General features: G+C 38.6%; 2 protein-coding genes across 5 annotated transcripts in view; one reads left to right on the forward strand and one right to left on the reverse strand.

Moving 5' to 3' along the window:
- QRSL1 (glutaminyl-tRNA amidotransferase subunit QRSL1) overlaps positions 1 to 19,867 on the reverse strand; it is a 31,552-nt gene extending 11,685 nt beyond the window's left edge. The window contains exons 1-8 of one of the 3 annotated variants that reach the window (XM_019443000.2): positions 19,732 to 19,867; positions 11,108 to 11,267; positions 10,688 to 10,786; positions 9,576 to 9,672; positions 6,664 to 6,840; positions 2,825 to 3,000; positions 2,622 to 2,734; positions 417 to 609 (exon numbers count right to left, since the gene is read on the reverse strand). In XM_019443000.2, the coding sequence (XP_019298545.2) occupies positions 417 to 609; positions 2,622 to 2,734; positions 2,825 to 3,000; positions 6,664 to 6,840; positions 9,576 to 9,672; positions 10,688 to 10,786; positions 11,108 to 11,267; positions 19,732 to 19,755 (1,039 nt within the window). In that variant the 5' untranslated portion in view covers positions 19,756 to 19,867. The remainder of the gene's footprint in view (positions 1 to 416; positions 610 to 2,621; positions 2,735 to 2,824; positions 3,001 to 6,663; positions 6,841 to 9,575; positions 9,673 to 10,687; positions 10,787 to 11,107; positions 11,268 to 19,731) is intronic. The other 2 variants (XM_019443001.2, XM_053904610.1) reach the window with 2 other exon arrangements.
- RTN4IP1 (reticulon 4 interacting protein 1) overlaps positions 1 to 22,818 on the forward strand; it is a 150,352-nt gene that overhangs the window by 81,964 nt on the left and 45,570 nt on the right. Inside the window, exon 1 of one of the 2 annotated variants that reach the window (XM_019443003.2) lies at positions 19,980 to 20,656. The exons of the other annotated variant lie outside the window; for it this stretch is intronic. Coding sequence (XP_019298548.1) covers positions 20,380 to 20,656 — 277 coding nt within the window. The 5' untranslated portion in view covers positions 19,980 to 20,379. Of the gene's footprint in view, positions 1 to 19,979; positions 20,657 to 22,818 lie in introns of those variants that run through there. 2 annotated transcript variants of the gene reach the window in all.

Raw genomic sequence — 22,818 nt, forward strand, 5'->3', positions numbered from 1 at the left:
TGGAAGACCGTCCTTAGTGGCTCTTCTTTATCTGCCTTGTGCCTAACCAGTCAGGGATCAAGTCGAGAGGAGAAAATAACCAACAGGGAAACATTTGTTCACTCCCTCATCCATCCATCCATCCAACTACTGAACTCCTGCCATGTGCCAGGCACTACATTTGATAGACTGAGAATACAAAGATAAGATACTGTTTCTTTAAAATATCCACAGTTCAGAGAGGGAAGCCAAACATACGGAGATATGTACAAGGAATACGGTAAGCAGAAGGTTAAATGACAAAGGCAAGAGGATTCACTGGTTTACTTGTCTAAATCATTAACATTATCTCGGGGAATAAGTTTCTTATCCCTACAAGTAAAACTGTCAAATATTTGAGGCAACTATTTTAAAAAACCCAGACACAGCCATCTTACCATATTCTAGCCCGTCAAATCTTGCCATATTTGATGCCACTTCTGATGTACACAATACATGGTAGCAGACAATTGAATAACTGGTGTGGGGCAGGGACACTTCAATTACTTTCGCCCCCTCAGACTCAAAGAGGTTAGCAGCTTTGGACCAAAAAGATCGCACTTCACTTGATAATTCTGGTACAAGATATTCCTTATTGGAAAAAGTCAAGATACAGAAATTAGAACATCTGTATACATGGTTTTATAAAAATATGTTCTTCGGGACCTTTGGCAATACATTAGAAAATCTGATTGAATTCCTGATAGGTAGCTAGAAAGACTGAACTAATTTAGGGGTGTTTATGGCATGGCAAGCACTGTACTAGTTACTTATAAGCTGGATATGACAATATTAAAGATTAGAGAACTAGTTGGAGAAGCTATATTTGCTAAATGTTCATTATCAGATACTCTGCTAGATGCCTTTCAAAGGTTCTCTCATTTGGGGCACCTGGGTGGCCCAGTCAGTTAAGCGTCTGCCTTCAGTTCAGGTCAGGATCTCACGGTTCATGAGTTCGAGCCCTGTGTCAGGCTTTGCGTTGACAGTGTGAAGCCTGCTTGGGATTTTTCTCTCTCTCCCTTTCTCTTTCTCTCTGCCCCTCCCCTGCTTGTGCTCTTTTTCTGTCAAAATAAATAAACATTAATAAAAAATAAGTGGAAAGGTTCTCCCATTTAATGCTTTTAACAATCCCATGATATAGGTTATTATCACCCTTCATTTTATTAATGAAAAATAGTGAGACAAAACAATTTTCCTAAAGTTACATAGTGGGTAAGTAGAGGATATACGATTCTAAAATAGTTCTGTACTCTTTTCTAAATCTTTAAAAGAAGGCATAGCTATGATCTTAACTGAAAATTTTAAAGAAAGTATTTCTCTCAACTTGGTGTCAACTTGGGGACAATTTTATCCCCTTTCTCTCAACCAGGGGACATTTGGTAATGTCTGCAGACATTTTTGTTTGTAGGGTTATGCTGTGGTGGGAGTGGTACCTCTAAGGGTAAAGGCCAATAATGTTGCTAAACGTCTTACAATGCATAAGACAGTGTCCCACAACAAAAAATTATCCAAAAAATTATTGGTAAGCTTAAAATTAAAATATTTTTAAAGGTCAATAATTTAATGTATTTACTTTCATATATGAATTACTCAATTGCTACTGTAATAAAATAGTAAAGGAATAAATGTTACCTTCTTTACTATCATTATTAGTATTATATTTATTAAGATTTTACTATGTAAGGAATGGTTCTGGGCTATGTCCTTTACATTAGGAATTAGCAGACTATGGCCTATGAGCCATATATAACTTGCTAGATATATTTTTTTATGGTTTTTTTAAATTTTATTTTTGAGAGAGAAAAATAAGAGGGAAGGGCGGAGAGAGAGAGGGAAAGGGTGCAAAGTGGGTTCTGTGCTGAGAGCCCAATGCAGAGCTTGAACTCACAAACCATGAGATCACACCCGACCCGAAGTCAGATGCTTAACTGACTGAACCACACGAGCACCCTCCCAGGTATTTTTGAAAATAAAGTTTTATTAGAGCACAGCCACACTCTTTCATTTACATATGGTCTATGGCTGCTTTCACACTACAGTGGCAGAGTTAAATAGTTACAATACAGACTGCATGGACCACAAAGCCTCAAATATTTACTAACTGACCTTTTACAGAAAAAGTTTATAGACCCCTGCTTAGCATCATTAGTTTTTTTTTTATTGAGGTATAACTGATACACAACATTATGAGAGTTTTAATGTTTGATTCAATATTTGTATATGTTGAGAAATGATAACCACAATAAGTCTAAGTTAATACCTGTCACAGTAAAGAATTTTTTTCCCTTGTGATAAGAACCTTAAGATCTATTCGCATAGTAATTTTCAAAGAAGCAGTATGGTATTACTAACTATAGTCACCATGCTGTATATTATATCCCAACGATGTTACCAAATTGAAACCTTACTATTCTCTGAGATCAAAAACATTATCCCCATTTTGTAGATCAGGAAATTGAACTTAGATTAAGTCACGTGCTCAGGTTACATAGCTAACAAAAGTGGCATAAGCAGGATTCAACCCCAACCAGTCTGTTGCCTAGGCCTGGGCTTTGTATTTGACCTGACAGGATTTCTGTGAACTAATGAAAGGGAAGAGATACCTTCGGAATTCCAATACATAGTTTGCTCACATCTGTCAAGCTGGAAAGCATAAATGGTTTACCAGGATCTTGTATTGTGGTAGAATCTTTGGGGTCATGCCCAGCCAGCACACCTGTGAGGAAAAATACTTAGGAATGATAGACATATTGTTTTTACAGTGAAATTTATAATGTTTTGAAATTCTATGGAATCATATAAATACCCAACACAGTTGCTGCATCATCCACACATCTGGTTAAGATTCCAGGCACATCCATGGAATTCACCAGGGGAATGAGACCATGACGAGAAACTAAGCCATAGCTTGGTTTGAAACCAACAATCCCACAGTGGGCAGCTGGATTTCTGGTCGATCCTCCTGTATCTGATCCTAAAGCCCTGGAATTTAAATGGAATTTTCTTTAGAAAAATGATGTATCTCTAATTATATCTGGAATCTGTTTTTAAGTGTATACTTTTCAACTTTACTTGCCCCTGGTTACACAAAAGTAAGACACGACTGTCTCAGAGAATTTCTAAAACGTAGAAAAATATGAAGAAGAAACAAAATATTCTACCACCTGAGGCAAACACTGTTAACATTTTGGCATATTAACTTCAAGACTTTTTAAAAATGCATTTTTCTTTCATAGTTCAGGTCATTCTGTAATTACAAGTTGCCATCTCTTTTTTGCTTATCAGGAGCCTTTTGCTACATCACTAAAATTACTGACAAGTTAAGATATATATAATGTTCTATCCTATCAATTGGCGATTCCCAGGATTTTAAAGCCCATTCTCCTATAAATATATATACATATCTTTTACTTTCCTTTCATGGCAGTTATCCAGTATGTTTTCACAAACTAAACACACCACTTCCAGAAATTCATATACAGAACCTTCCGCTACCTCATTTAGAATCATAGATAGAAATGTACTTTAATTTAAACATTTATGTTGTTGCCAATTACGATAATAACTGCATAATAAATTACTTCGTAATAAACACCTTTAAACATAAATCTTTGCCTATACGTCTGAATATGTTTTAGGCTGGCTTCCAAGAAGTAGAGTTAATGAGCCATAGGGCCTGTTATTCTAAGTTTTTAATCTATATCGTCAAATGACTTGTCAGAGGGCTTCTGCCAATTTATATTCCCAACTGCAGTGAATCAGATTCGGTCTCATGTTTCATCATCATCACTGAGTACCAGAAGTTCTTAAAATGTAGTTAATTTGGAAAACCAAAAAGCTTTGTTAATGTGCATTTTTTAATAATTTTTCATATTTGTATTTGCATTACTGAACTATGAAGGGTCCATTTCTTTGCCCAGTTACCTCCAGAGTACATGTTTTTCTTATGAAAAACAAAAGCAAAAACTAATCTTGAGAACATTATGCTAAGTGAAACAGATCAGTTATGAAAGTGCAAATACTGAATAATTTGACTTACATCAGGTACCTAGAGTCTTCAAGTTCATAGAGACAGAAAGTAAAACAGTGATTGCCAGGGGCTGGGAGGACGGGCACATGGGAAGCTGTTGTTTAATGGGTACTAAGGTTCAGTTCTGCAAATTAAACAAGGTCTGGAGACTGGCTGCACAATAACCTGAATGTATTTAATGCTAAACTGTACACTTAAAAATGGTTAAGATGGGGGCTAGGAGGAGTGCCTGGACGGCTCAGTCTGTTAAGCAACTGACTCTTGATCTCAGCTCAGGTCTTAATCTCAGGGTCATGAGTTCAAGCCCTGCATTAGGCTCCACGCTGGGTATGGAGCCTACTTAAAAAAAGGTTAAGATGGTAAATTTTATTTTTTTTTAATTTATAAAAAAATTTTTTTAATGTTTATTTATTTTTGAGAGAGAGACAGAGTGTGAGTAAGGGAGGGGCACAGAGAGAGGGAGACACAGAATCTGAAGCAGGCTCTAGGCTCTGAGCTATCAGCACAGAGCCCGATGTGGGGCTCGAACCCACGAACTGCGAAATCATGACCTGAGCTAAAGTCGGATGTTTAACTGACTGAGCCATCAGGTGCCCCAGGATGATAAATTTTAGGTTATGTATGTTTTACCCTAATTAAACATTTTTTAAAACTTTATTTCAGGGGAAAAAAGGTTTTTCTGATTAGAAAAGTGTATGCGCCAACTACAAAAATTAAGTATTATATAAGTATATTGTATATAAAGTGAAATTTCTCTTATAATCACTGCCTCCATAATAATCCTGTTATCAATTTTGATATAGTCATCCAGACACTTCCATGCACATAACATGTATACATATGTAATGACTGCTTTTAACAGAAAGGTCATACTATATATACTATTCTGCAACTTGTTTTGCACTTAACAGTGTATCTTTGATATCTTTCCATGACACTCTAGCTTATTCCTTTTAGTGGCTGTGTAATACACCAAGAACTTTCCTGTTTTTAAAACTATTATAAAAGAAGCAAATCAAAAGGGGGAAAAACAAAGCAGAACACTTGATAGTTTGGGACCCATTCGGTCTGGAGTTACTTTGGGTTTGTGCTTCTGCTGAATATACCCAGAAAAAAGCTTTGAGCTGCACAAGACTACTAGGCCCTTGAGCTCTACAGAAAATGCAGATGAGATTGTCTTTCTTAACAAGTCCATATGAGCTACAAAATCAGGCTGTTGCTTTAACAATTTCTAAAAGGACACGTTTTCTTATTAGGATTCACTGACGGCGGTGTAAAAGTAAAACCTACATTACCATAGGAATTATGTGTCAAAATGCCATCTTCTCAGAGCACATTCAGAAAGATGAACATTAAGTAGGGTGATGAAGATAGAAAAAAAAAGCACCTAATCTTCCAGTCCTAACTTGTCAGAACTCTCATTAATATTAATGCAGTGCTCTAAAATTCCACAGAGATAAAATGAAATGGTTTTACTTGTAAATAAGATTTCAGAGAAACTAAAAACAAAACAAAACAAAAAAACCCTGAAGACTCTAAATCTCCATAGCTCTAAAAAAATATAAATAATTTACTGGTTGCAATGTCTGTGAAAGAGCTTCATTTCAGTGGATAATTAAGGAGAAATAAAATACACATAGTACTACTAAAGAAACACATTCCATTTTATACTGAAACAGATAAATAACAGTGAAATCTATTTAGTCTTCTTTAGGTGGTTAAAAAATGCTTTACAAATGAGACTTAAAACATAGAGCATGATGGGTGGTTTCTTCCCAAATACAAACTATGACAGTTGAACAAATCAGCTCCTAACAAACTTGAAAAAAACTTTACTCAGTGATGCACATTTTTAGTGGTAGATTTATGAAAACACTATTTTAAATATCCTATTGATACATATTAGGAGTATTTCCCCCACCCCCCCCCTTTTTTAAACAAAAGCCAGATTTAGCTGAAGGATAAACCATAATTAACAGCTCAGCACCACTCAGCCAAAGCCACAGTATATTAGTCCCTAAATATTTGTACAATCAGTGAGCAGACACCCAAATAAATTATTTTAGAAGTGAAATTTAATTACACTAACTGGTTTATTCTGCAAGATCCATAAAAGCATGTTTTTAAGAGAACCAGATACTATAGAGGAAGAGTTTATTTTTTTTAACATTTATTTATTTTTGAGACAGGGAGAGACAGAGCATGAACAGGGGAGGGTCAGAGAGAGGGAGACACAGAATCTGAAGCAGGCTCCAGGCTCTGAGCTGTCAGCACAGAGCCCGATGCAGGGCTAGAACTCACAGACCGTGAGATCATGACCTGAGCCGAAGTTGGCCGCTTAACTGACTGAGCCACCCAGGCGCCCCATAGAGGAAGAGTTTAAATACCTAAAATTCAAGTTATATGTATAAAATACATGTTAAGTATACTGTACAGTTGAACGCATTTATGAGACATAATGTTGATATATCGATCATAAATAAGTCGAGCATAAATAAGTCACTAAAAAGAAATGAAAACGGCACGGTATGAACTACTCTGTTGTTGGACTGTAAGTATGGTTTATGACTGTGTTTTGATGGGCTCTACAATACAGACAGAAAAAAGCATCTTACGCGAAACACGTGAAGGCTGATACTGCCGCCGCACTCCCACCCGAGCTTCCTCCAGTTATAAGCCAATTCGAATCCTCATTCTCACCATGGGACTTCTGCTTCCTCTTTTCTCTATATTGTTTCGAGTAACTCCAGGGGTTTTTAACTGGGCCAAATACACCATCTGTGCTTCCAGATCTGAGATGAAGTGAAGCAAGATATCTTAATGAAACTTTGGTTCTTTATATGAAGATTTCACCTCCTGATCATATTATTTACTTCTAACACTGTATAATCCACTGGAACTTGAATTGGAAAAGGCAAGAAGCCTGCTCAGATGTAGCTTTCATTAATTAGATGGTTGAGGAGGTGGACGATGGGAAGTAAGAGCGTGTGGGAGAGAGAAAACTAGTCTGTTAAGAAGATTTTTATCCCAGTTGATTATCCAATTCAGCTTATGATGATTTCCCTTGTAAATCCAGGTGTTCCAGGTGAAGAAGGTCACAAACATTCAAAGAGTTAAACAGGAAGTCCTCTGAAGGATTCCCTCTATAACCAGACGTGTTAAGACAAGCATAGTTGAAAATTAATAACTTATTTAAAAAGTTTTGAAATAATTTCAATCTTACAGGCAAACTGCAAAAATAGAAATTATATGAAAATAACTTTATACCCTTTACCCAGCTTCACTTATTGTTAAAAAGCCACCCAATTTGATTTGTGTGATTGACACACGTTGTATGTAACATGTACAAATCATTTTTTCCCCCACAAACCACATAAGGGTAAATTATATATATCATGGCCCTTTACTCCTAAATATTTTAGTTATGTATTCAGTATGCATTTCCTAACACTAGGGGTGTTCCCTTATGCGGTCACAGTAGCCAATCTCAGTAAATTTAACATCCACACAGTGCTTTTTATCTAACGTACTGTATGTAATCCAGTTTGGTCAGCTGATCCAGTAATGTCCTCTGCTGCATTTCCCCCTCCTAGTAAGGGATGGAGTCTAACATCAGGTACTGCATTTAGGTATCATTGTCTCATTAGCCTCTTTTTGTACTTTTTAAATCATTTGCTAGCCAATGGGCATGGAGTTATTTCTAGTTTTTGGCAATGATGAATAAAGCCACAATAAATATTGTACTGAAAGACCCTGGCCATTGCTTTCATGTCAATATACCTCTTCATCTCTTGACTAAATAGCAGGACTGAGATTGTTGGATCCTATGCTGTTTAACTTTAGGAGAAACTGCCAGACTATTTTCCAAAATGGCTATACCATTTTGCATTTCCTACCAGGATTGCATGAGAAACCCAATTGCGCTGCATCCTCGTCAGCACTTGATATTGTCATTTTTAAACCATTCTAAAAGATGTATGTATCTTCTTGTGGTTTTAATTTGCATTTCCTTAATGACTAACCATGTTCAGTATTGTTTTCATGTGTTTATTGCCAACTATATATCTGGTTTGATGAAATGTCTGCTTACATATTTTTACCCCCCCCCCCCCCCTTTTAAATTGGGTTGTTTTCTGATTTTTGAGTTGGGAAAGCTTCTGTTTACACTGGATACCAGTTCTTTCTCAGATATATGTTTTGCAAATATTTTCTCCCAGGCTGTGGCTTATTTTTTCATGTGTTAACAGTGTGTTTCAAAGTATAGAAGTTCCTAATTTTAGAGAAGTACAGTCTATCAGTTTTTTATTTTATGGATTGTACTTATGTGTCCCATCTAAGAAATTTTTGCCTAACTCATGGTCACAAAGATTTTTCTCCTGCATTTTCTTCTATAAGGTTTAGGTTTTACTTTCTTTAGGCTCTTTTAATCTGGAATATTTTCACAGCATTTCTTTGTCTTTTATGATATTCATATTTTTATAGAATGTTTCTCATTTCAGACTTATCTTCTGATTCCCTGTGATTAGTTTCAGGTTTAACATTCTCAGCTGGAATACTGCATAGGTGATGGTGTGTTCTTCTCAGGGAATCACATCTAGAGGTACAATGATGTCCACTTACTCTCACTGACGATGTTCATTTTGATCAGCTGTTCAAGGCAATGTCCTAATGACCTATGTTCAAGTTTACTCCCATGGATTAATTCATTCAATATATATTTACTGAGTGCCAAGAGATAACACCATAAATAAGAGAGTCAAAGACTCTGCGTCTATGAAACAATGCTTTGGTGAAACACTGAATGTTTTCACTCCAAAATCAGGAACAAAGAAAGGATATCTGCTCTTATCACTTCTACTCAGTATTGTACTGAAGTCTTAACCAACACAAAAAAGAAAGAGAAATAAGAAGAAATAAAACTGTCTGTATTTGCAGATGACATGATCATCCACATAAAATATACCAAAGAATCTACAAAGATCAACTAGAACTAATAAGAGAACTTAGCAAGGCAGTGGGATACAAGCTCAATACAGAGAAATCAATTATATTTCTATATACTAACAATAAACAATTAGAAATGGAAAAAATACCATTTTTCTATAGCATTAAAAAAATGAAATACTTGGGAATGAAACAAACACATTATGTACAAGATTTATATGCAGAAAATCATAAAAACACTGCTGAGAAAAATTAAAAATCTAATAAAGGGATAGAAATAAAGTGTTCAAGGATCAGAAGACACATATTAAGATGTCAATTCTCCCCATCTGACCTGGAAATTCAACACAATCATGATCAAAATCCAATTAAGCTTTACAGAAATCAGCAAACTGATTCTAAAACTTATATGGAAATGCAAAGCACCTAGCATATGTAAAATGATTTTGAAAAAGTTAAAGGACTCTTATTACCTAATTTCAAGGTTTACTATAAAGCTATAGTATCAAGATAATGTGATATGAAAGTAAACCGAGACAAAGATGAAAGAAATACAAGAGAAGAAAATTTCAATTTTACTTACCCCATTGCAAACTCATCTAAATTAGTTTTTCCCATCAGGACAGCTCCCTGATCCAACAACCTCTGAACTACTGTAGCATTATAAGGTGGTACATAACCTGAAAAAAATCAGTTATTTTTGTTGTAGGAGAAAAAAACATGAACATGTAAATCACATGCAAGAAACAAGATTTTAAATTGCAACTAAGCTGTCCATATTGACATGTGTTAATTATTTCTAATTTGAGTTGTAGGTGGTACTTTCTTCCCGAGGTTAATTTTAATTTTTCTACTGCTAATTTCTACATTTTCCAAAGACAGTCGGCATATTCACTATTTTTATCGTCTAAAAACATAGACTATAACAGTTCGTACTACTAAATACTGAATAATAGAGATGTACCCAATTCATCTGAAACTAACAGCACATCATTATTTTGCTCATTGTACTTGAAATGCTACATCACACAGTAATTTTCATCTATTTCCAGTCACACATAGATCTCTATTCTCATTTAAATTTCATCTAGTGTGTTTTCCAGAACAATTAACAATAATATAGCTCTTAGAGGAACCTGTGGCATATTCCCCAGAGACTTTCTTTTAGGGTATAGCACTGTGAATAAGCTTTTTCTAGTTCTTTTTCTTTCTAGGATCCCCAGATCTTGATAAACATGTTTCCTTTTGACCTACTAAACTGTAAAGAACAAAATTAAGCATCACTATATGCAGATAAGTATAGTGACATAAAAGATGGAAGACTCAGGAAACACAAAACAACTAGACAATAGGTGCTAATCCTCACAGAGAGGGGTAATGACAGGCCCTTATTCCCATATTATCAATGAGTGGGAGTCAGAGGTCACTTAGTGTGTATTTGGTGGTCAGTTATTGAGTCTTCCTAAGTGGGATTTCTAAAATTTCCTAAGTAGGATACATCCAATAAGCTGGCCTACCTCTAAGGAATAGTTGTGCATTCTGAAAGAGCCGATAGTAAAAATACACCAGCATAAGTATTTCTTTTGCAAATATAACTGGTCTCAGAATACCTTGGTGCTTTAGTATCTTACCTTTTATTTAAACTGAAAAACTAGTTTTATAAAACTACTAATGCTCTGGTCAATTAAACTTTACCTTTCAGCATGTTCGATGCACATGTTGTCTCAATGCCTGATGTGCTAAAGTTGTCTTTTACTGCAACAGGAATTCCATCTAAAGCCCCGAGGGAGTGACCTGCATCAAAAAGCCAAAAGAACAGGAGCTATACATCGAGTTCAGGATATAAAGACACATTAATACTAGTTATTATGGTAACTATTAGTTTTTGGTAAAGATACTTCTTCATAAATCAAGTTTATGTTAGAAACTATTCCAGTTGGGCATTATAAAGCATCACATATCCATTAGCCTTATTTTTATTATACCTCATGGCGAGTTCTTTAAATAAGGGTATGTTTTATGTTAAAAGCCTCGCTTGCCAAATGGAGACTGCTACATCCAATTAAATTGTTTCTCTAGGGATATACCAATTAAGTATAATTCACAGTAATTTACCTTTCTTGTATCTTTTCTCTGATTCTTCAGCTTGCTTTAAGGCCACCTCTTCTGATATAGTAATGTAAGCATTTAGAAACTTGGTCTTCTTGATAAGGGAGAGACATTTTTGACAGAGCTCTACTGGAGTAATTTGGCCTTGTTTCAGCGCTGCAGAAACCTATAATGTATACAATTCAAAAACCCTTTACCGAGCCTGCAGAAGTTTCAAGTATTATACTGAGTAGGCAGATAGAATGGGGAAGTATACAATTTTGAAGTGAAGCTTGGATTCAAAACCAAGAGAACGCTATACCTAGGTGGTGTACTGAATGAGGGTAACACATTGGTTAGCTTGGGTACGGGTTGGGGGACACGACGTTCATTGCCCTAGTGGAGGGCTGTTTCCAAGTCAGATCTGTACCAACAAGAGCAGTGGTTTAGGTAAGCCATCCTGTCTAGTAGCAGTGGAGGCCTGGGATGGGTGGAGCATGGGTTAGGGTAGATCGTGCAGAGAGTAGTTTAGCTGCAACACACACAACCCAGAGTGAAAAAAAAGAAAGAAAGAAACTGACTGGACAAGGCCCTGCAGGGGCTTATGGCTCTAGGTAAGATCTTTATAACTATTGTAGAATTCAAGTCAGAGCTACTACAAATGGAGAGAACGTTTATAAAATATGGGTTCAAAAGCAAACTGAGAGGAAACTTCTCTGAAATCCTGGCTGGGGTGCATTAGGAAGGCTAGTAAAAGAAGTGTTAAAATAAACTGCATTACAAATGAGCAGAACGTAGATGTTTACAGTAAAGCCTGAAGTGATGACTATTTAATACTTCCTGTAGGAAGTAGGAAGTACTTACTAATTAGATAAAAGGAATGAATCATAAGTCAAAGAAGACACCGCAGCTTTGGAGATTATATGAAAAGAGTTGGGATGGGAGCTCAGAGAGAAGGAAGATGGGCAAAGGAGTAATATTTACTATTAACCAAGAGCCAGACATAGGTGCTTTACATGCATTATTACTTCACTTAAACCTATAACAACCACATAAGTTATGTATTAACCTCATTTCACAAATGAAGACTGAAGCTCAGAGAGGTTAGTGATTTGTCCAAAGCCACATAGTAGTATAGGGAAGTAACTTCATAATACAAGCTCCTTCACCATCTCTCTCTACATGACTGCAAGCTTAGTTTGTCTTCCAAGTTGACTGTATTTTCAGGTGTCCTACATCCATCAAGCAACAGGAGTTTGCATTTGAGGGGAAAATCTGCAAATCATCTGCTCTCATCTGTTGAATAAATCATCAAAGCAGTGGTATTCTTAGGGCTGAGCTTAAGATTAGAAACGCAGTGGGAACAGGCCACTGAGAGGACCCCTAAGGCAGATGCACAAGAGGAGGAAAGCACTGCCGACAGGTGGCTGAGGCAGTGACTCAGGGAGGGGCAGGGGCAGGTGGGCCAAATTGTAAGAATGACAAAAATTGTCTCACTGTCTTTCCTTCTTTGCCTCCCCTCAAGTCTCCTAATGCCTACTATCCTCAAATGCTCTGTGACTTGCCAACTGGTACAAGAATACAAGAGAAACCCGTTTCGGTTGTGGTTACAAGGGCAAGAAATGAGATTGTCTAGGAGCACTCATTTGAAATGCTGCTGATCTTCATTAGGACCATTTTTAGGAAATCCAGATTTGAGAAAATGAAAAAGAGAATTGGAGAAGAGAAATGAAAACAAAGATGCTAATTAACTAGAATGACCTGAGCATAACATAAGGAGTGTGAAAATATAAACAGTGCAGCTTCCCTGGGACAAAACTGAAGGTGTCATATCTGAATATGAGATAAAATCGACCATAAAAGTTTTTGTTAAAAAAACCAAATTTGTTTTCCCTGGCACTTCTTTTCTCTGATAGAAAATAGGTGTTTCCTTGAGGCCACTGCTTCTCCTGCAGATTTCTCAAGAGATGACTGTTTTATTAATTTTTTTCTTAAAAAAATTTTTTTTTAATGTTTATTTTTGATAGATCGCGAGCAGGGGAGGGGCAGAGAGAGAGGGAGACACAGAATCCGAAGCAGGCTCCAGGCTCCCGAGCTGTCAGGACACAGCCCAACGTGGGGCTCGAACTCATGGACTGCTGGCTCATGATGTGAGCTGAAGTCAGATGCTCAACCCACTGAGCCACCCAGGTGCCCCAAGAGATGACTGTTTTAGCTTCTACCTACCGTGGACCAGAGTCCAGAGGGGGAGGGGAGAGTGTGCAGGCAAGTATCCTCCTCATTCTTCAATGCCTTCCTCTTCCCTCTTCACTCAAAAATCCCAGCTCATCTGAAGTACAGGACTTGGAGGAGTTTATATCACTCTTCCTGGGGTGTGAACCTACTGTCTGCCTGGTACCCCTTTTCATTCATCAAAGATTTTAGCACTTAGCTCCCTTTAGTCTACTTTACAGTGGCTCCTGTTGTTATTCTTGTTGACTTCAGGCTTCAAGTAATGTACACTGAAACCCGGCCTCTCAGTTCAACCTCATTTCTGGCAAACTGTTCCTTCACCTCGCTCAGTCATCAACTCGTCCCAGACGACGTCATTACCAAGATATGTATAACCTCCAAACCCTCAATTCTAGTTATCCTCCAACTCCTGTCCGCCCAGCTCATTCGCCCAACCATCCACACGGTCAGCCAAAAAACGGGGACCTCAGTCCTACAGCTGCAAAGAAATCGAGTCTGCCAACAACCAATGAGGTTGAAGGAGGACCCTGAGCTTCAGATGAAACCACAGTCCTGGCCCACCCCTTGATTTCAGCCTTGTGAGACTCTTGTGAGCAGAGAACCCAGCTACTCCATTCCTGGACTCTTGACCCACAAAACTGTGAGATGATAAGATTATTTTAACCCAAAAAGTTTATACTAATTTGTTAGGCAGCAATAAAAAACAATACACCTTCGGGGCACCTGGGTGGCTCAGTCGGTTAAGCGTCCAACTTCAGCTCAGGTCACGATCTCGCGGTCCGTGAGTTCAAGCCCCGCGTCAGGCTCTGGGCTGATGGCTCAGAGCCTGGAGCCTGCTTCGATTCTGTGTCTCCCTCTCTCTCTGCCCCTCCCTCATTCGTGCTCTGTCTCTCTCTGTCTCAAAAATAAATAAAAAAACATTAAAAAAAAAAAACAAAAAAAACCAATACACCTTCTTAGAAAAAATAAGAGATCTTCAAGAGTCACTCTTCTTAGAAACTAGGGGGAGAGAGAATTCTAAATACATATAATTTAGCAAATTTGTCACTGTAACAAAATTAATGTTAACAATAGCACTTAGCGCTAGGCATCATCCTAGATGCTTTATAGATGCTTTATATTTCTTTCTTTTTTTTTTTTTTTAAGGTTTATTCTTTTAGGGGCACCTGGGAGGCTCAGTCAGTTAAACATCCAACTCAATTTCAGCTCAGGTCATGACCTCATGGTTTGGGAGACTGAACACTATGAGTGTGGAGATTCTGCTCGGGATTCTCTCTCTCTCTCTCTCTCTCTCTCTCTCTCTGCCCCTCCCTCGGTCATGCTTGCCCCTTTTTCTGTCTCAAATAAATAAACATTAAAAAATATTTACTTTTTAAATTTTAATTTTTTAATGTTTATTTTTTGAGAAAGAGAAAGAGAGAGAGACAGCACGCGAGCAGGGGAGGGGCAGGGAGAGAGGGAGAAACAGATTCTGAAGCAGGCTCCAGGCTCTGAGCTATCAGCACAGAGCCTGACGCGGGGCTCAAACTCACAAACTGTGGGATCATGACTGGAGCTGAAGTCAGATGCTTAACTGACTGAGCCACCCAGGTGCCCCAGTTTTAAGTTAATTTTAATTCCAGTATAGTTAACACAGCGTTATATTAGTTCAGGTGTAAAATATAATGACTCAACAATTGCATACATCAGCGGGTGCTCATCACAGCAAGAGCATCACCTATTTCCCACATCCTCCCACCCACCAATGATTTATATTTCATTTAATCTTTATATCCACTCTGAGGGGCTGATATTATTGCCTCCATTTTACAGATAAAAAACTAAAGTTCCTGCCTGAGGTCACAAAGCTGGAAAGTAGAGCGGGGATTCAACCAAGGCCTGCTGTTGTTTCCAAAGCCCACACTCTGTACCACTATGCTACTAACTTTACAGACAGCATCAGAAGTTCACTTAGAAAAAGAACTGTCTTTCAAAAATAATTGTCTTCATAAATGCTGAAGGTATAGGGGAGTCCTTGAGGCCGGAGTGTCCAGTTGACTGGTACCCCTTAATATATTCCATTCATGTTTTTGTCTCCAATGTTCCAAGAAATTGTATCAAGATCACTAGCAACCTCCACATTCCTAAATCCAGCAGTCACTGCTCAGTCCTAATCGTATACAGTATTTCTCAGCAGCATTCAACTTAAGAGAGCACTCTCTTCTTGAAGCTTTTTCACTTGTTTCAGGACACCAAGACTTGGTTTCCCTCTTGCCTTACCTACCATTCTTTCACATCTCTTTTGCTGGCTCTGCTTCCTATTGCTGACCTCTAAATGTTGGAAAGTTTTAGGCCTTCTTCTACTTTTGTGCTCAGCTCCCTGGGTGTTCTTACCTGTCTACATACTTTAATTATCTTCTATACTCTGGCCAATTTATATCGTCATACCTAGCTGCTTTCCTGATCTCCAAAGCTCCTATATCCGCCTGCTTAACCAACATCTCCACTTGCATATCCAGCAGGCATCTCCAAATTAACATGCCCAGAAGTCTTGATAACTTTCTCCTTCTAAATATGCTTCCTAAGAGTCTTTTCTGTATGGGGGTCCTCAAAAAACTAAAAACAGAAGTACCATATGATCCAGCAATTCCACTTCTGGGTATTTATCCAAAGAAACGAAAACACTAATTTGAAAAGATATATGCACCCTTATGTTCATTGAACATTATGCACAATAGCCAAAATATGGAAGCAACCAAGGTATCCATTGATGGATGAATGGATAAAGGAGATGTGGTGTGTGTGTATGTGTATATACACACACACACGCATATATGTGTGTGTGTATATATATATGTGTATATATATATATATATATATACACACACACTTCATTTAATATATACCTAATATATGGTTACCTAATAGTCCATTATATATATTCCACACCTAAGTGAAATCCTACGGTATTTGTCTTTCTATTGTCACAAATGGTAAGATAAAAAGAACAAAATCTTGCCATTTGTGACAACAGAGAAAGACAAATACCGTATGACTTCACTTATATGTGGAATCTAAAAAACAAAACTTGTAGATGCAGAGAAGAGACTGATGGATGCCAGGAGGGAGGGGTTAGGGGATGGGCAAAATGGGAGAAAAGGGTCAAGAGGTAAACTTCCAGTCATAAAATAAATGTCATAGGGATATAATGTACAGCATGGTGACTATAGTCAACAATATTGTACTGCATATTATGTAACTTTATATGATGACAGGGAAAAACTAGACTTATTGTGATCAATTTGCAGTGTATACAAATACCAAATTATGTTGTACACCTGCAACAAATATAACGTGATATGTCAACTATACCTCAAAAAAAAAGTGGGAAAAAACCTTTCCCATTTTTTTTTTAATGTTTATTTATTTTTGAGAGGGAGACAGAGCATGAGGGGAGGAGGGGCAAAAAGAGAGGGAGACAGAATCTGAAGCAGGTTCCAGACTCTGAGCTGTCAGCACAGAGCCTGACACAGGGGTCAAACTCATCAACCGCAAAATCATGACCTGAGCCGAAGTTGGACGCTTAACTGACTGAGCCATCCAGGCGCCAAGTCTTTCCGATCTTGCTGTTAACATCTTCCCAACTGCCCAGGCCAAAACTTTAAGCATCCTCCTTCATTCTTCTCTTTCCCTCAAACTCTGTATCCAATCCATCAGCAACTAACTTAAAGAAAAACACCCGTTTCACATTACCTCTACAGCCACCTCATCTGTGCTGCCATTATCTCTTGCCAATGCAACAGCCTTCTAACTGGTCTTTCTGCTTCCTCACTTGCTTTCTTGTAGACCATATCTTTAGGAATAGCCTTTAGGAGCTTTTCCTTACCATGGCCTAAGAAGTTGTCCATGATCTGGTTCCTACTTATCTCTCTAACCTCATCTCCCACTATTCTCCTCTTCATTCACATCTCTCCAGGCACACTGGCCTTCTTGCAATTCCTGAACATGTCAAGCTTGCTCTTGCTGCAGACTCTTTGCACTTACTGTTCCATCTGGCTGGAGTACTATTCCTCCAGACCCTCCCAGGGCTCACCCTTCATATCCTTCAGGTCTCTTTAAAATATACCCAGGCAGTCAGAGAAACCTTTCCTAACCACTCCAAGCCATCTGGCTCCACCCCCACCCCTACTACTTCTCACGCTGTAGCCTGCTTAATCTTTCTTCATATTACTGAAATTATATTATTTACTTAAAAAAATAGAAACTTATTTAATGCCTGTTTCCCCATAAAAATGCAGGCTTCATGAGTGCAGGAACTTCTGTTTGCCTTCAATGCTAATCCCCAACGACTGGAACACAGAGGTGTTCACTAAATGTTAATTGAAAGAATAACTGAGTTGTTTAAAATTTGGAATCTGTTTTCCCATAGAACAATTAAGGGTTCTTAGGCAGACCCCCAAGAAGCCTCTTGAATATATAATTAATAACTTTAGGATTAGTATTATTAGCCTGGTGTCTGGCTCCTAGAAACAGTGGGATCATGCCACAAAGGGGGAAGGTAAAAGTGAGACTCCTCTTTCCTGAATGTACCTGCATAAAACTTACAAATAGTTTTATCTCCTGTTTGTCATGTTACCTCCTTTGAGTGCCTCCTCTCAGGGCTCCTGTTACTCTAAGCCTTACGTAGGTCCCCAACATTGCCTCAAAACTCTATTATAGTTCCCAGCTCCTCCCCCGAATTTCCTCCCCAGCAAATTTTCCCTTTCTTCAATTGATTATAGCAACTATGTGAGGGAGAGAAATTTTATTGAACTATTGTAATTCACAACAATGGGTGAATAAATCATTCGACCCTCCCAGGCGTCTTTACATATTTAAAAGAGAATGTGTACTAAATTAATTAATTTCTAATTGGTAGAATTTGGGACATCAGTACAATGATGTAGAAAAAACATGGAGTGGACAGAAGATACTTTTGGGGGTGGGAAAATAACTACCAAATAATGTTTTGTTTTTATAATTTTATTTTTTTAAATTTTTAAATGTTTATTTATTTTTGAGAGGGGGGGAGGGGCAGAGAGAGGGAGACAAAGGATCCAAAGCAGGCTCTGCCCTGAGAGTGGAAGCCCTATGCGAGGCTTGAACTCATAAGCTGCAGGATCACGACCTGAGCCAAAGTCAGATGCTTAACTGATTAAGCCACGAAGGCGCCTCTGTACAGAAATATATAGTAGAGACCACGTGTAATATAAGATGGTAAAACACTAATGCACTTTGGGTAAGGGCTATTTATTATTTAATGCCTGTCATTTTTGTTATTGTAATTTACAGCTTTCTAAAAGGCTACCACATGGACAGATAAAAAGATTTCCCAGGTGAAAATACAACAGGAAAATGGAAGGCAGGGTAGGTCCTAAATCCCTACTTATTAGCAGATTCACCTGGAGCCCTGGTTAAACCATATACTCTGGGCCGCAAATCACAGAGCTCCCAAAGTGGGACACAGCTGTGGTTCTAACAAGAGCCTGACAGGATTCTTATATGAGTGGGCCTGCAGACAGTTCCCAAGTTTGAGAGATACTGGGCCAGAAAGCAAGGAGATCTGAAGTCTTAGCAGAGAGGAAGCAAAGAAAACAGATTCCAGAGGTAAATTCAAAATAGAATTAACAGGGCTTAGTGATTTATTGGATATGACAGATGAGGAAGAATGTTAAGGGCAACTGGGATAACAGCTGTGCCATTAAAAAGAGAATATTAAGAATTCAGAAATCAGGTTTTGATTTGTTTTTTAAGGTGGAGGTTGAGAAGAAGTGGTCCTATTACAATGATGAAGTCAACTTTCCTTAAAGTAAGTTGAGGTTGTTATGGGGCATTTTGAAGAGATGTCCAGAAGGCATTTACAAACATAGCCTAGAGTATAAAACTGAGCTCCAGGAAATGGAAGACACGGGTGAGAGAATCATTGCTATCTTACTGATAGTTGAAGCCTAAAGAATCTATCAAGGAAGTGGGGACGGGGGGGGGGGGGGGACTAAAAATTACTCGTTTGTATTTTGCAAAGTACAGATTTCACGGGCTTCTTAAGCGATAACTGCATTAGATGAGTGTAGGGAACCGAAGAGGGACTAAAGTGGACCAGCAAAGCCCATCCACTAGGGGCCTGACCCAAGCTTTTAGCAAACGTCTAGTTGAAAGAAGCCAGGGTACACTTCCACCGCACCGTTCCGTGCTGCGTAAGCCTCCCCTGCTGAGGTCGTAACTCCAGAACGGGTATAGAGAGTACAGCTGAATGGCCCAAAGGTCGGAAGCCCCCACCCAGTTCCAGGAAAGGAGACGGCCGAGGCTGACCAAGATGCGTGGTCAGACCCCGGGGCTCCTTGTCCACGGATTCCGCGAATCTTTTTGACCTCCCTGGGCCCTCAACAGCCAGTTCCACTCACTTCTTGGAGGGTCCGGCCCAGCATGGTCCTCGTGCCCAGCCTGCCACCACAGGGACAAGGTGACAAGGAGGAATAAAAAAGGTCAACACCCGCGCCCGTATTACATGGGCTCAGCCATCTTTGGCCGTCACTGACCGTTTCAACATCGAGTACTTAGATTGGTCGAATTGCAGCCCGGGGAAATTATCTTTGCACGTGATTGGTTGGCGCCGCAAAGCAACTCCTGCTGCGAAGGAGAGAGGGTCGTAAGGACACTCGGGGCTAGGGTCGCGGAGGGAGTCGGGGAGTCTCAGGTTCTTGGTAGCGTGTGGTAATTGAGCGGGGTTTGCTTGTCCTGCCGGGGGCTTCCGGGACAGGGCTGGCTTCTAGGGGTTTTGTATTTGTTTTTCAAAGGGGAGAAGGTGTAAGGAGGGAAGAGAATGACAGAATACTGACTGGAACGCTAATTGGAGATTTTCAAATGGGAAGAGCAGAATAATTCCATATTCTTCCTTCAGTTGCTCCATTAGGCAGGCTGACTTCTATTTTGAATTCTCAACTTTGAAATCAGCCAGTGTGTTTGGCAGATATTGACCTAATTTAGGGGTTAGAGTTTGAGCCAATTTAAATGCATTTTACTTAGGGCCCACAATACAACCACTGTTTACGATGGAACTTCTGCTGAAAACCTGTGTACTTAGAAGAAATGCATGTACTGCGGTTTGCTTCTGGAGAAGCCATGCTGTACAAAAGCCTTCAGTTAAAAAGATTAGTACTACCTCTCCAAGGAGCACCGTCATGCCCGCTTGGGTGATAGATAAATACGGAAAGAACGAGGTGCTTCGATTTACTCAGAACATGATGATACCTGTCATACACTATCCAAATGAAGTTATTATCAAAGTTCACGCCGCGAGTGTAAATCCTATAGATGTTAATATGAGAAGTAAGTTTTCGGAAGACATTCCACCTTCCCTTTTTCTTTCTTTCTTTCTTTCTTTCTTTCTTTCTTTCTTTCTTTCTTTTTTCTTCAGAATTTCATCAGGGGTCAGTTTTAAAAGATGTTATTTGACTACAGCTCTTTGGTTAATACAAAGGAATTATTTGGGTTTTTGACAGTATCTCAGCACATATTATCTCTCAGGTTTTTGAACTTGCAGTGTTCATGGTATACTTCAGTCTTCTACAAAATATAAGCAAATATATGTTTGAAATTTTTCCATGCCTCTTTACAGTGAGGATTGGGATTTGAGCTAATTTGGGGTCCACAGCTAACTTTTTGGTATATCATCCGGGGAACTTTGTGTATTCTGAGGGCCACTGTGGGTTTTGGAGGTATGATTACGTTTTCACATCAGTTCAAAATTTGCATTTTTATAATAATTCTCTGCTCTCTCACTATTCTTGTCTGTCTTTATTGGTCCAGTGGACAAAACAGAACAGGTTGCCAGGATTTGGACACAGTACTTCATTTCTGCTGTTGGATTTTTGCTCTCGCCCTTTAAAATACCCTTTCCTGTATGCTTCATCCTAAATGGGAATGTTACCATCTTAATTTCAGCTGAGGCATATTGCCAAAGTTTGGAAAGCACTATATTCCTTAAAATTATGTACGCTTTGCAATTATTATAGTGCCAAAAAGATTGATTACCCTTTGTGAATTTAACTTTTGGAAAATAATGACAAAAATATTGCTTGCGGGAACTCCTCCATGTCTTCTGAAAACATAAAAATCTCTTGAGATGATTAGTTAACCTCCATGTTCTAAATAAGCTGCCATATGCAGTTTATTTTAACCGTGAGTCTGTGTTTTGAAGGCCTTGTGTGCAACATAGATTGCCTCATAACAGTTACTGTATGGGAACTGTGCGTGATTAGTTCAATTTCTTGGTTCATAGAAACCAATTACAAAGTCAGCATTAATGATAGAATGAATCATTTTGTGGAATTTATAGAGAAATATGAAAGTGTTGAGACTGACATCTTTTCATTTCTTCCTCCTATTTTCCAGGAGCTGTGTGATAGATTAGGATGGCCATTCTCAAGCTTTTTGGTCTTGAGATCTCTTTAGCCTATTAATAATTAAAATGGGCTTTTGTTTATGTGAGTTATAGCTGTCAGTATTTACCTTATTAGAAATTAGAGAAAATTTTAAATTTTCATTTAAAAATGCAGTGAACTTTTGTGTTGACATTACAAAATTTAAATCAGGGCAGAAATATAAAATGACATAAAATGAGAGACGAGTCCATATGTGAAGCATTGGAAAAGGTGGTGGTTGACAGAGTGTAGGGTCTACTTCAAAGTGTTTACAATGAAAAATAACTAGTTTCCAAAATAAGGAAAAAAATTGAGTAAGAAGGATAGCATTGTTTAACACGTTTGCTTATCTCTGTGCCTTCTGGTTTAATAAGACAGGTGGATTTTCATATGAACGGCTGTATTCAATCTGTTGCAACATCATTTGAAGTTAGTGAAGAAAATCCAGCCTCCTGCAGGTAGTTGAAAGGAAAGGACTTAGACTCCACAGATCTTGGGGGTGTGAAAACTGCTGGATTCGGGAAATAAAGCACACTTTCACAGTCTAGGTTTTTTTGTTGTTTTTTAAAGATTTTATTTTTAAGTAATCTCCACACCCAACATGAGATTCAAACTCACAACTCTGAGGTCAAGGGTCACATGCTCTACTGACTGAGCCAGCCTGGTGCCCTCTTGGTCTTTAGATCTTTTGACTCCAATTTTTAAAGTTGATATTTTTAACTCAATGAATATATTTAGACCTGTGCTGTCCAGTATAGTAACCACTAGTCACAGGCGGGTGGTGAGCAGCTGAGGTGTGGCTAATCTGAATTCAGATGTGCAGTTAGTGTAAAACGCACACTGGTATCAAAGACTTAGAAAAAAAAGAATGTTGGGGTGCCTGCGTGGCTCAGTCGGTTAAGCCTCCAAGTTCAGCTCAGGTCACGCTCTCCCAGTTTGTGAGGTCAAGCCCTGCATCAGGCTCTGTGCTGACAGTTCACAGCCTGGAGCCTGCCTCTGCGATTCTCTCTGCTCCTCCCCTCTCCCCCCTTGAGCGCGTGCTCTCTCTCTCTCTCTCTCTCTCTCTCT

Source organism: Panthera pardus, unplaced genomic scaffold (genome assembly GCF_024362965.1).
Source record: "Panthera pardus isolate Hobbes unplaced genomic scaffold, ASM2436296v1 HiC_scaffold_17, whole genome shotgun sequence".
NCBI lineage: Eukaryota > Metazoa > Chordata > Mammalia > Carnivora > Felidae > Panthera > Panthera pardus.